Source organism: Gasterosteus aculeatus, chromosome 18, assembly GCF_964276395.1.
Source record: "Gasterosteus aculeatus chromosome 18, fGasAcu3.hap1.1, whole genome shotgun sequence".
In the NCBI taxonomy this organism is placed as follows: Eukaryota; Metazoa; Chordata; class Actinopteri; order Perciformes; family Gasterosteidae; genus Gasterosteus; species Gasterosteus aculeatus.
This window is the reverse complement of record NC_135706.1, coordinates 6,326,692-6,339,970: the sequence shown is the minus strand read 5'-3', so window position 1 is coordinate 6,339,970 and position 13,279 is coordinate 6,326,692. Positions and strand designations below refer to the sequence as shown.

Below are 13,279 nucleotides of genomic sequence, written 5' to 3'. Positions count from 1 at the left end.
CGAATAATTAAATGCTACATTTTCACTTTGTTTTAGTACAATATTAGAACTACATGACATGCTAGGACAATAGCATTTTTTAAATTACTTTTTTGACATGAAAACAATATTAAAGTAATTGTATAGCAACAAGTGATCCTTTTAAAATGTGGACTTTCTCCGACATGCTATACGCGTTTTGATTTTGTTGTATTTGTGGACATGTTACATTATGACAAAGAGTTCAAACTTCATGAATATGAATTTGTTTTAACATTTTACACGATGGTATATTCTTTTGCAGGACAGTTCCATGCCTCTAGCTTACTGGGATACATAAATCGAACAGACCAATCAGTCGTTATTAAATACAACTGTTTGGGGGGTTTTTTAAACATGAAATGACATCATTGAGGACAAACAAGTTAACTTAAACAAGCTTATTTTTAATGGATCTGCAAAACTGTTTGAATTTCCAAAGAACTTCTGTACCTCCCGCCCACAGTTACCCAGTGGACGTTACACAACGTTACAGAACGCTTCCAACCCAAAAAAATCTGCATGCAGGAAAAAAAAACTAGGCCCAAATAGGGAAAAAAAGTAAAAATAATCATACAGATAAAAATAAAACATCAAAAAACAGGACAAACTGTATAATGCCGTTCTCTTGGCTGGAGGAGAAATTCAAACCTTCTGCTTCAGTTTTAGCGTTCAGCTTGAAAACAGTAATTTTCATCGGGTGGATGTGGCTCCACCCACCACACGGCCCCGCCCCTGTCTTCCATATAAGGCACAGGACAAAATAAACCCCACATACAAAAAGGAGCTAGCCACGCCTCTGTCACTTGGTAACAAATTGTAAATGACCCAATACTGTTAGACAACAGAAACCCCACTAAGTGTACAAAATGTTAATCCTACATTTGTCCTTTTTTTTTGTTTGATTTTCTTCTTCTATTTAGATTTCCTCTGACTGAGTGCGAGTTCCGTGGGTGGGGTGGGGTTAAGGGTGGGTGACCTCAGGCAAAGGAAATATTAAAAGTATGAGCTTGTCTTTTCACGCTTTTTTAATTTTTTAATTTTTTTTTAACAACTTTTAAAATAAATGACAAAAAACGTGACTGAATATCTCTTTTTATCAGAAATAAAAATGATCATCAGACGGAGAGTAGAGAATTATGGTGTAGGAGGGGGATAAGATGAGTGTTTATTGTTTTATTGTGATAAAGAGTGTCAGTGTGCAAGAAAACTCATGAGACATATTAGAGAGCGAGAGTTAGCCGTTAGAGAGAGAAAAGAGAAATATGTGTCTGTGTGCGTATGTGTGTCTGTGTGTGTGTCGGCGTTCGTTTTGTGTGCGTTCATATGAGTGAAACCGAAGAGTTGTTCAACTGCAGCACTTGCTCTTCCAGCCTGTGACTCCACTTCCGCTGCTGATGTCGACGTTTTCACTGTTGGGCTCTTTTACAGGTGTCTGGCAAATAAAATACACAGATGTACAACTTGTCAAATACTTTCTCCTGTTTTAAGTGTATACTGAATACACAGTGTGTCATCTAAGCATTGCAGTGTCCTCAACGAGCCACAAGTGACTAAAATGTACAATTTGTTTACAGCTCGATATATATAGAGACCAAGGGCACGATTGTTTATTTATGTAAAGCTGCCTTGGTTCAGCCGCGTTGTCCCTGGTTGTAGCTGAATGTTTACTTCCATCTTACCATAAATTGCTCTGCGTGTAATTAGACCGAGTACCTTAAACAGCGTTCTGTAAATAAGACTATTTGGTTTGAAATCCTTTGACTGCTCCACACAGTGTTCGTCAAGTAGGGGATGAAGGACGAGTAACTCAGAAACATGGAAACCAGAACATCTACTGTCGTCCAGTGTAACAGACACTAAACTATGACCAGGACACGCACACAGACTCACACTTTTATGTGTTTGACTGTGTGGACAGTCTTATCGGTCATAGATGAACCTTTACACAACGTCTGGGACGAGGCTCCACATTCTAATGAAACTGGGCCGAAGTTGTGAATAAAACGTCTCCCAGCACTCCAAAGTCAAACATTTCACTCACGGCTCAGATTTCAACTTGATTTTTCATATTTTCTGTACAAACTGTTTGCAATAGAGACGTGTGGGAGTTAGACACACAAATAAATGTAATCATTTATTATACTAATACCATTATAACCTCCAATGACTAATGCTATGAAATCTTTACTCATCTTAGACTTTTATATTTGCATCGTCCACTTTGTATTTGGTTTGTCCCTTGGGATGAACAAACTTATCTTAGGTTAACACTTGCAGAAATGACTGAACACACACGCACCTTTCTGAGGATGTCTTCTGCTAACGTGAGGAAAGCCTTCTCGATGTTGATGTTGGCTTTAGCACTCGTCTCAAAAAACCTAATGCCATGCTCCTTCGCAATCTGTGGAGAGGAGAGCAGAGCGGGTCAGAGCGAGGGTCGAAGTTCAGCACACACACACACTTCCATGGGGGGTGTGTGTGTGAGTAAACAGATCTATAACTGTACTCTTCACTGCCACTTTGCCGTGGTAGAAAGAGCCCAAGCGCACACTTCACCATCACTGCTTCTCCTCTTCTGCCCCCCACCAGCTATAAAAAGGAAATACGGCAACATTTCCCACAAGCTATTAGTGCTTTCACATAAGTGGAAAATGCCGATCTGCCTTGAATGCCTATAAAGAAACACTGTTCATTCAAATGCACACATTCATTCACATTTAAACATCCTTCAGGAAGAGAAGCCAGTGATCACCTTAACACAAGAGAATATGAATCCTATTTGTGTGTCTAGACACGGTGGAATTGCAGGTAAATTAGTATTCTAGTCATTGAGCTGCTAGGTGACTCTTTGGATTTCGTATGACTGAAGTCTTGGTGATTTAGATACAAATGACCAAAACGTTTTTTGACGTCTACCACCAGACTTGAATAAGGTACAAATGTGTCATTTGTCCCCATATTTGACCATCGTCAGCGTTTCCTAAAAATAAATCCATCCCATTCAGCTATCGCCACAGCAACACGTCATCCGTGTCATCAGTTTCACCAACTATCAGGACTTTTGCATTCCGATAATCAACGCAGAATTTTGTTGAGGTATGAATGCAGCAACTTTAGACCCTGAAGAGAACCGCGGATTCTGAGGCAGGTTCAATGCAGGTGTGGAATTTTTCTGGAGACTCAAAAATAAATCAGTCTCATATTCATTTAAAATGACATTCAGAGTAAAAAACCTTTCTACAGGAGTTACTACAAAAAGATATTTCTTTGGATGAATGGGATCAACTGTCAGTGTTATGCGTCCCACTGGTGTGGTTGTCCTGCTCAAGGGCCCAGAGTCCAGTTCTCTGCTTTTTAGAGAAAAAAAAATTCTAATTCAATATACAAGTCTTCTCTGCGTCCCTCTAATATGAGAGGGTACAAACACATTTTCTAATAGTAAGCATACGTATTCCCCTTTTCTTTTCTATTCCTTTTAGAAAAGAAACTGTTGTTTGAGTCGTCGTCACAAGCCGGGCTGTTAACCGCAGTGGGGAAGACAAAGACACGTTCTACGAGGACGCCGTGCTTCAGTCGTCATTTAGCTGGCTCTCAATAAAACTGACACGTTTCTGTCTCAGCCATCCTGCTCCTTCAGCTACTTTAGATTGCTGTTGTTTTTTTTTTAAATTAAGAGATGGATCTGGAATGTAATTAACTACTTTTACTAGATTCATGTACGTGAAGTGAAAATGTATCGGCAAAGTGACGGCAACAAGTCCAAGTCCAATGCAGAATGAGGACGACTGGCTGCTAGTGGCTGCAGAGGGCTGCATTGTCTCACCTGCTCCCCCTTGGCCTTTGGTACGACCCGCTTGTCCTCCATGTCACACTTGTTGCCTAGCAGCATCCTCTCAACGTCCTCATTTGCATGCTGAAAAAGTCAAAGAAAAAGCAGTTTTCTTATTATACATATATATTTAATTATACATTAAACAATTTAACATCAAATAAAGGTCAGGCGTGAAAACGGGTCAAGGGTGAAAAAGGTGAGAAGGATATTACCCCTCTAGGGCAGGGGTTTTCAACTGGTTTTGTCCCAGAGATTTTATCCAGTCATTCGTTGACGGGGGGGGTGGTAAGATATAAGACATTTTACCGACTCAGTTCTTTGAATCTCGTTCAGCAAAATGAACGAATCTTTCTTTATGTCATGACGGATCCATTGGTATGAAAAATGTCAAACAATAAGGAAAATGGCCCCATTACACAACTGTACTCACTGTTGGTAGCAGAAAACATACTGAACAAGAAAGGTTCAAACAAGGGCCAGGCCGAGTACCCAGTAAGCAGGGAATGCATTGTGTTTCCTTCCCCTGACCGGACGCAAAGCTCTTTAACCTTTCGTTTTTCAGGCCTCTGCTCAAAATTGCATTTACACACTAAAACTGGCCGATTTATGAAACCAAAAGGTTTATATTAAAATGTGCTGGGGTTTGTAAGTGGAGAGTTCACAGCAACAACAACAAATGGGTGAAACCATTTGTGTGCTTGGCTGTCTGAACCAGAGACACAACACCTTTATACTGATCATGTGTTATAACTTTGTAGCCTATTGCTGCACCCAGAGATAATGAAGATAGATCATATGATGTGTTTAATCTGGCACAGATACCCCATGATTACTCACACAATTGAATAATCAGTGTGAAGATATTAAAAAAAGAAGATAAGGACAAAGAAAAGAAATGTGTTGGCATGCTTTTGTATGCCGAGCTCCTCCCTCAAATGGGTGAACAGTAAGTAGAGAACTTGATTATAATTCTGAAGGACGTGCTTTCTATTTCAGCACTCAGTTTGTTGTAAAGCATTAAAATACTACAAAAGAGTAACACTAATAGGTCACAATCAGCTAAGAAAATAGCCCTGTTTCAACAACTCATCTTTCTATACCTTTAATTACTTCCGTCCCTTCTCTGTCCGATGTCAGATGGAAACTTACATTCTTGCTACACCACCCGGCTAGCTAGTTAGCAACGGTGGCTGCATTCCAAAGCATTCAAGTCCCTTACACTACGACAACAGGAGAAAGAGCGCTGACACACACCGTTCTGTCAACATCTGTGGGGGCGTTTCCCCCAGCAACACCGCGGCACGGACGCTGCACGGAGAGAGCGGCCGTGTTTTACCTCGTCAATGTTGCGCAGCCACTTGCTGATGTTTTCGAAGCTCTTGGCGGTGGTGATGTCGTAGACCAGCATGATGCCCATGGCGCCTCGGTAGTAGGAGGTGGTGATGGTGTGGAACCGTTCCTGGCCTGCTGTGTCCCTGCACACACAAAGACACACGGCGATTAATGAAATGTTGTTTTTCTTCTAAAGACTGAATCTTAAAAAGGTAATGGAGCAATCATTTTAGAAAGTGTGTATTTTAGACACTGTTGTTTAATTATTAATGTTATTTTAAACACAAACTACACACATTTGATCATCTTGGAGGCAGAATTCCACCGGGTGGAACATGTTGAACTAGCGACTCCTCCTGCGGTCCTCATGCTCTCAACTCGCCATCATTTCACGCTGCGTTTAAAGTGCAATCTCCCCACATTTAGCCAGAACGTTTTCAAACCACGGCCTTTTAGAGACACTGTGGTGGTCCTCTGCAGACTGACAGGGTAACGTTAGATGTTCAGCCGGAAGTAGCCTAGCAGCTTAGACTAGCTTCTTCTGTTTGACACATGGAGTAATTCCTCTGCACAATTCTCTGCTGTATGTCGCGCCTCTCTTTTATTTTACTTCCAATGCAAAGAGCTCTCCATTTTGATGTAACTGAGCTAGCGGCCATTTCCGGTTTACTTCCGGTCCCGGGAAGTAAACAAATGTACATTTTGTTGCTTTAATCACAGCCACATTAATGGCATTGATAATGCGATTTTGTTGACAGCCCTAGTTTTAATCTGTATGCACAAGGCGGCTCGCACAGAGAACGTTTCATATTAAACTGTTGCAGTTGGATTTTTGAAAGCAGAAAAGGGGGAGTTTAGCGAGCGCTTTATTCTTATAAAAGTAGACGTATGCAGTAAAATAGAACCATGTGTATGCAAGAGACAAATCGGATGAATACACGGACCCATTAGCTCCCAGTGTGCAGTCTCTACTTGGCCTGCTGGGCGCTTACTCCGCTCAATCATGATAAATCAATTTGATAAATAGTGAATATTTAATCCAGACTAAACGCGGCTGCACAGGAAGACAGAGGTCAGAAGTCATTATGTAAATAAATACTTTTACATATGGTATTATATACAAGCACAAGTCAGAGGTACAGAGCCTTTAATGGATGTAGTAATGCAATACCAAAGATGCACTTTAAGCAAAAGGGTGACCTTGTTTTAATCGAACCGGAGACCGGCTTCATCAGCAGAAGCTCTGCAGAGTGGCAGTTATTAGGCAGCCTGGGACGGGTAGCTGATGAACTAATCTATAGGTACTACTTTTAGGGAAGTGGTTTTATCATTTCTCATACCTAACGCAGCACTTCAATAACAAAGACATATTAAAAGGTCACGGTTTATGTGTCGGAGGAACCTTTTTTGCTACAGCATGGTATTAATGAGCGATGCAACTAAGCAAATGCACTCAAGTACAAATGTGATGCTACACAACAATAATAATTCATCTCCTAACTTATTTCATTGCTTAGTGAGTACTTTTACACATTAAGTACACTTTCTTGACTGTATTACCGAAATATACTTTTAAAATCAGGTACGATTTTGAACGCAGGAATTTAACTATACACAAAGTGTTGTTTGGTGATTTATTAATTAAACGATGTTAATACTTTTCCACTAGTGGTATTATGTCTTTCCGTCTCTCCCCCCTCTCGTCTGTGACGAGTGCTTCACCAGCACAATAGTTTGGTGAACAGAGCATGAACAGACCATAATGTAACTAAACGAAACCTCTGTACGTTAAAGCTGCTGAACTAGCTCTAATCCTCCTGCTGATTTATCATTGGAAAGGTTTTATCAGGAATCAGTGATTGCATTTAGCTCATCTCCAGATTGCATATTTATAGTGAATATTAAGCACATTATGATGGGCAGTACAACTTTTTCCACATTATGATTGTAAAACTGTCACTAATCTGCGATACAAACAAGTATTTTTTTCTACAACCGAAAAGCTGCCACGCTGCTAATTTAGTGAACTTTTTGGGCGAGTATCATTTTTTAGCCCAGAACTATTTATTCCTGGGACATTTGTCAAACAGACGTTTCACTATGAAACAAGGCACAAACGGGAGAGGCTGAAGCGAAAGAAGAGTCTCATTGTCAGTGCATTTTTCAGCCCAGTTGTCCTGAAAACAACATACCATGACGATATGAGCTGCAATGTTCACCATCGCACTGAGGATACCACTTTGCCACCAGTGTGCTTATTAGTTTTAGTTGTCTTGTTCTCATTCAATTCTGTATTGGATTAGAATTTAATATTTCAAATATAAAAGCTTAATGTTTGTCTCGTGAGCATCAATACCAGAGCAACGACAAACTCAATGTGGTACAAGAAATGGAGCTGAAATGTTGACAGAAGTGAATACGATTCCTGAGTAAAGTTCATCGGTCAGGCGAAACGCCGCCTGCAGGGACGCTGCCACAGGGAGGGGGAGCTGCTCCGTCTCAGCTTGCAGCCAAGTTTGCAAGAATTTGTTAAAACAGCGTTTTTGTTTTAGCTTGTACAACCAACAGTTAAAGAAGGAAATGAAATAACAAAGCAGATGCTCTGTGGTCTGCAGCAGGACGGCAACAACTCTCACAGCAGCGCGTCACCGCGTCGCCCCAAACAATAGATCTTGAACACACACATGAACACTGCTAAACTAGCACTAAATAACTTGTTCGTAACTATTCGCCGCTAGCCGAGCTAGCGAGCTGTGAAAAAAAGCAGCGGTGGATTAGAGGCTGTGGCTCCGCTACACGTTCACGTGTCTATAAGAAGTGATTGGTACTACACTAGCAACGCTTTTTGATTGCAGTTACTTTGTGAAGACGACGACAAATACGCTCATTATTCAATTTCCACAAAATATTTAGTGTTCATATCAGGAAGTATTTGGCTTCATGTTTGTCGTGCGTGCACGTGTCACAAGAACAAGATAATGTATTGACTTACCAGATCTGTAGTTTGATCTTCTTTCCTTGTAATTCAACAGTTTTGATCTTGAAGTCTATTCCTGGGGAAAAACAAAAAAAGAAAAACACATCAGTATACTGCCACCAAGAACATATAAAGAACTAGCACAGAGATGAATTACGTTGGAATGAATTAGGTTTTACAGACTTAGACAGCGATGCCAACAGAGTCAGAAATGGGAAATACGGAGAAAAATGTTTCTATCACAGAGAAGATAACATGATCTCTTCCCAATTCGGCAATGTCATGCCCAGACCATGAGCCCATCAACACACAGCTGTGGGATCAGCAGCTGGATAACAATGGTACACACACACACACACACACACACACACACACACACACACACACACACACACACACACACACACAAACAACCCTCCTCCTGTTACTGAGAGAAATCAGTTGAACACAGGGAAGCCCAGAATGTGTTTAGAACCTTGTGTAGTGTGAAACCTTTGCCTAAAAGCAGCGGTTTAGAGACATTACATCATGCACATCCACGGTTTCCCCTGGGTTTACAGCTTGGGGTTGTGTGGGGGGGCCGAGGAGGGTGCATACACGGAAATGAAAATGTTCGTTGGACACGGACCGGCCGACAGGGCGGAGAGAACAGGGGGTGGTGCACAGCTGTGCTCTAGGTGGAGCAGGGCCACAGAATAATGATGGAACTGGCTCTGCCAATGTGTGACTCACTAAATATAATGCACTCCCCAGGGAAAGGGAGGAGGGCCAGAAAAATGATTGTGGATTAGGACGAGAGAGACAAAGAGGAGAGGGACATTTCTGTAGATAAAACTAAACTCACTATGCCCCTCCATTGAAACATCCAACAGAAACACTTAAATATTAATAACTCTGTCGAAGGGTAAAAGACTGTTTTGTCTTGGATACTATTACTGAAAGGTGTGTCTCAGAAATTGAGCTTGGAGGGGATTTTTTCATTTTACTCCTAGCATTTTGAACAAAGATCCAGAGACGAGTTGCTTTTAACCTATACAGTGTTACATGGACGAAGTGAAATGATTCCCCTTGCACCTAAACCGGGAATACTTCCCGATGTCAGCAGGCTGAACCAAAACAAAAGGTCATGTTTTGATATTATTGTTGTAATTTGACACGGTGGAAAGCGTTTACCTATAAAGCTGCACAAGTGACATCAGCTTTCCCAGAGAGGCGCGGAGAGAAGCTAACGCCAGTGCACGCTAATAGCATACTGGCTAACCAAATATGCCAAAGCCTTTTTCCACTGCGGAGGACAACTTTCATGGAGTCAAGAAAAAATGTGCACTGTGCAATCAAACGTTAGCCCGATCTTTGGAAAATGGGCACATTCCAGCCTGAGAGAATGACACGTGAATTGGACATCTTTGACAGAAATGGTGTAGTTTATGGTCTGTTCTCTCGTATCGATCCCAGAGGACCCATTCCTTCCACAAGTATGAATTCCGCTGCGGTCATCACCAGCTCCCATGAAAAATGTATGAAACGTTGAAAGACATTTCAGATCGCAACATCATGCATATTCAGCACTCCTAATACACATAACCTCAAACATACAGGGAGGGAAGGAGGGATTAGGGAATGAGGACATGTGAGGGCGGGGGGGGGGTTCCCAGTTGGGGTATTTTGAGAAGCAGCTGTGCATCGGTGTCTTCAACGGTATGAGTACTGTGTCAGAAGACCAACAGACTCCTATTTCATAGGTCCTGGTTCTGCTGGTTCTTCACAAAGTCCTGTTCCGGCATCACGGGCTGTAACTGATTAATGTCTGAGGCCTTTTCTAAAAGCAAGGAGGGAGGCTTTTGTAGAAACTTTGGAGTGTACATTTTGTACTTTCGGCCCTAGTGCGCGATGATGCATTTGCTTAAGTAGTTTGGTGAATCGATTGGGCCAAAACATTAGCAATCATCGTTGCCCAAAAAATACTGGGGCAGAAAGATGAACAAAACTAATTTTATGGCAAGAAAAGCAAAAGTACATCATCATCGCTCACCAAGCAGCAGGAAAATGTATGATGAAAATGATCAAATTATACATCAAAACACAAGATGATCTGACTGCAGGGCAGAATATGAAGTACTGAAAAGAAGAATTAACAGGGGGAAAATAGCTATGATCACAATATACTCTCACATTACTGTATATTGTTTCAAAAATGAGCTTCATGGCACCTACAGGTCTGGATTGTGTGCCGACCATATTCTTAACTTCTCATCGTGTTGTAGGCTGCTTTGTTTTGAATACAGACGTAGAACAAAGACAAGGCGAGACAGAAGCTTACGACTGGGTTGTACTTTTTAAGGTTGCAGCTATCGAAAGGGAACCATCGAAAGCTTTTTACTTAACATCCCGTCACGAGATCAATGATGTTTCTTTTGTGATTGTTTTTGTCAGTATCGTGCCAGTAACTCACCATTTGTTAAGACAAACTGAGATGGGGGGGGGGGGGGGGGCACTTTGAGTGGCCCCCTTTTAAAACAAAACACTCAATACGTTAAAATGACTTGTAAACAAACATACAAGTTTGCCACAAGTTATTTCTCAACCAAACATTTGTGGAAACATTGGATAAGACAATGTGCATGTGCTATGGATACCCACTTGATCAATTCAACGGTCATACATTTTATCCTTGATGTTGAACGGGTTCTCTTTGAGCTTATTCAGTTTTGATTAATAGTATGTGTTGTTCGAACACTTTCAGGGGAAAAGGCACCTGCAGTTACTTCAACCACCTACAAGCGTCGGTATGATTGACTTCCTACTCAACCCGGCAGCGAAAGCACCACGGCACGGCGCAAAGGTCACGGTTGGTCCTTGACTGCAACTGACCGTCACACACGTTCTTGACCTGGCTGACATAGCAGAGGTCTGATATGGCAGCAGGCTGGGACTAAATCCTGAGTGTAATACAACAAAGCCCCTATTGGCGTATTGACAAAACAATAAAACCGCAAAAAAAAAGATGGGACAGCCAGCTTTGAAACAGAGTTATTGTACATTGCTGAACCTCATCATATTCAATCCGGACTGGATGCCACTGGGAACCCTGGAACACATTGTGGTTTTCTTTAGACATGCAGTGAAGACAAAGTTTTCAACTCTTAAAGAGTCGCAAAAAAGTTGGGCTTGAAATTAAAAGGTAAATAAAAGCTTCATGTGGTTACGCAAAGCACGTAATGTTAGACTATTACTCAGCTCTGATCTTGGGCAACAGGAGTAAACGGAGCCGTCATGGTGGCCACGCAGGGATTTGACATGGTTTGGCCCTTGACTCATGTGAGCGTGATGTTGGAAAGAAGGGGGAAACCAATGATCCCACCATGATGGATTGTTTATGATCGTCTCAGGAGCAGTTATGGAAGTTTAAAGTACATTTAATGAAATACTTAGGGATTTATATTTTTTCTTTTTAAGAGCAGATTCTGCAACTTGATTTTTCTATTATACATCAATTCTTAGGGAAATATTCTACTCCACTGCAACTACTCAGTAGTGGTTAGTAGGGGATATACATTTCATAAAACATGCTTCCACATTGATGTAACAGTGACAATAGAAAAGAAACCAAATAGATGACGAACTGAAACAGAGCCACGATCAGAGGCTAGTACTTTCCGTTAGACACAAGTAAATGTCCCCAATAATACCAGTGTACTTTACCAGAACTATTTGTAAAAAAAAAAAAAAAAACTATTACTTTATCTACGTCAGTAAAAATCAGTGACTAGTTAATAAGTGCTTATTAAAGGCTTCACTGGTGTGGCATTTAGCATTTTGAACAACGATCCAGAGATGAGTTACTTTTAACGTGTAATGTATTACGTGGAGGAAAATGAAATGTAAACCCATTTAAACCCTGGAGGAGATTTGGCTGAAGTGCTTTTTGTAATAGCAGCCCGGCCCTGTCCGGACACCCGGTGCTAGCCTCGTTAGCTCACTAGCCACTGGGTCAAGTGCCATGATTCCCCTTGCACCTAAACCGGGAATACTTTCCGATGCCAGCAGGCTGAACCGAAACAAAAGGTCATGTTTCGATATTATTGACATCGTCCTTTGAAACGGTGGAAACTTGCGTTGACCTATAAAGTTTCACAAGTAACGTTAGCTTTCCCGGAGAGGCCTCGAGAGAAGCTAACGTCAGTGCATGCTAATAGCATACTAGCTAACCAAATATGCCCTGCCTACCGTTTCCAGCTGCGGGAGAAAGTCAACCGCGTCCCACAGCTGTCAGACGGGGGTTCAGCCTGAAGATCAGAAACACCTGTAGCTAACAACACTTGATCCAGGACACGGTCCCCGGGTCTGCTTACCTATAGTGGAGATGAAGGTTGTGTTGAAGGCGTCGTCAGAGAAGCGGAACAGCACACAGGTCTTCCCCACGCCCGAGTCCCCGATCAGAAGCAGCTTGAACAGCAAGTCGTACGTCTTCTTCGCCATTGAATAATAGCTTGTGTTGACCCGGAAAAGATACAAAAAAGCGGAATACCTAGCACGCGTAAGTAGAGTCTAGAGCCGGCTCCTTTGTCAGCCTGACCAACTGCCCCGCTCCTCTTGACTGTGAAACAGTTAACGATCTGGGATGTGTTGATTAGCTTGGCAAGCTAGTTGGCTAAAAAAACCTCCAAAATAACGTGCCCGAGAAGTTGTTTTCCAAATGACTGCTTCTCCCCTTAGAGCATTAGAGCAGAAAGCGAAAAATAGAATCTCATCTCGTGTGATTCCTCTTTTCCACTCTTTCTTTTCTCCCACACAGTCGGGACAAAATGGCTCCTCGCTCTCTCTCTCTACCCAGACTCACTCTTTCTTCAAACTAACGGCGAGCTAATTGAAATTCCCAGCACACCCCGTCATTCCAGAGCCCTGCCACAAGCTGGACAAGGAAGAATTTGAAAAATATCTCAACGTGGAAGTCTGTTGAATTCACTGTCTATTCGGAGTTATTCCGCTTTTTTTCTGGCGAGATTACAACCGAAACACAGACGACCGCCGTCGCCTTCGTATGGGAGCCTCCGCGGCGACACCCTAGGCCCACAGTCCCGCCTTTGTCCCGCCCCCTCTGTCAAATTACACGCCTC

The 13,279-nt window shown here is 42.0% G+C and overlaps 1 protein-coding gene across 1 annotated transcript; it reads right to left on the bottom strand.

Annotated features, from left to right (window-relative positions):
• Positions 1-404: 404 nt before the first annotated feature.
• rab10 (RAB10, member RAS oncogene family) lies at positions 405-13,279 on the bottom strand. Its single transcript, XM_040160278.2, has 6 exons — positions 12,515-13,279; positions 8,178-8,238; positions 5,190-5,328; positions 3,845-3,934; positions 2,321-2,422; positions 405-1,453 (listed from the first exon to the last, which is right to left on the bottom strand). Exons 1-6 carry the CDS (start codon positions 12,639-12,641, stop codon positions 1,367-1,369), a joined length of 606 nt encoding a protein of 201 aa, XP_040016212.1. The 5' UTR covers positions 12,642-13,279; the 3' UTR covers positions 405-1,366.

What these genes read in the sequence shown, in the direction of transcription:
- rab10 (XM_040160278.2), bottom strand. Translation starts at nt 12,641, where the DNA reads ATGGCGAAGAAGACGTACGACTTGCTGTTCAAGCTGCTTCTGATCGGG. An exon ending in GGCTGCGCAACATTGACGAG is followed by an intron (nt 3,935 to 5,189) that starts GTAAAACACGGC and finishes TGACTTTTTCAG; the next exon opens with CATGCAAATGAGGACGTTGA. An exon ending in CAAAGGCCAAGGGGGAGCAG is followed by an intron (nt 2,423 to 3,844) that starts GTGAGACAATGC and finishes TCCTCTCCACAG; the next exon opens with ATTGCGAAGGAGCATGGCAT.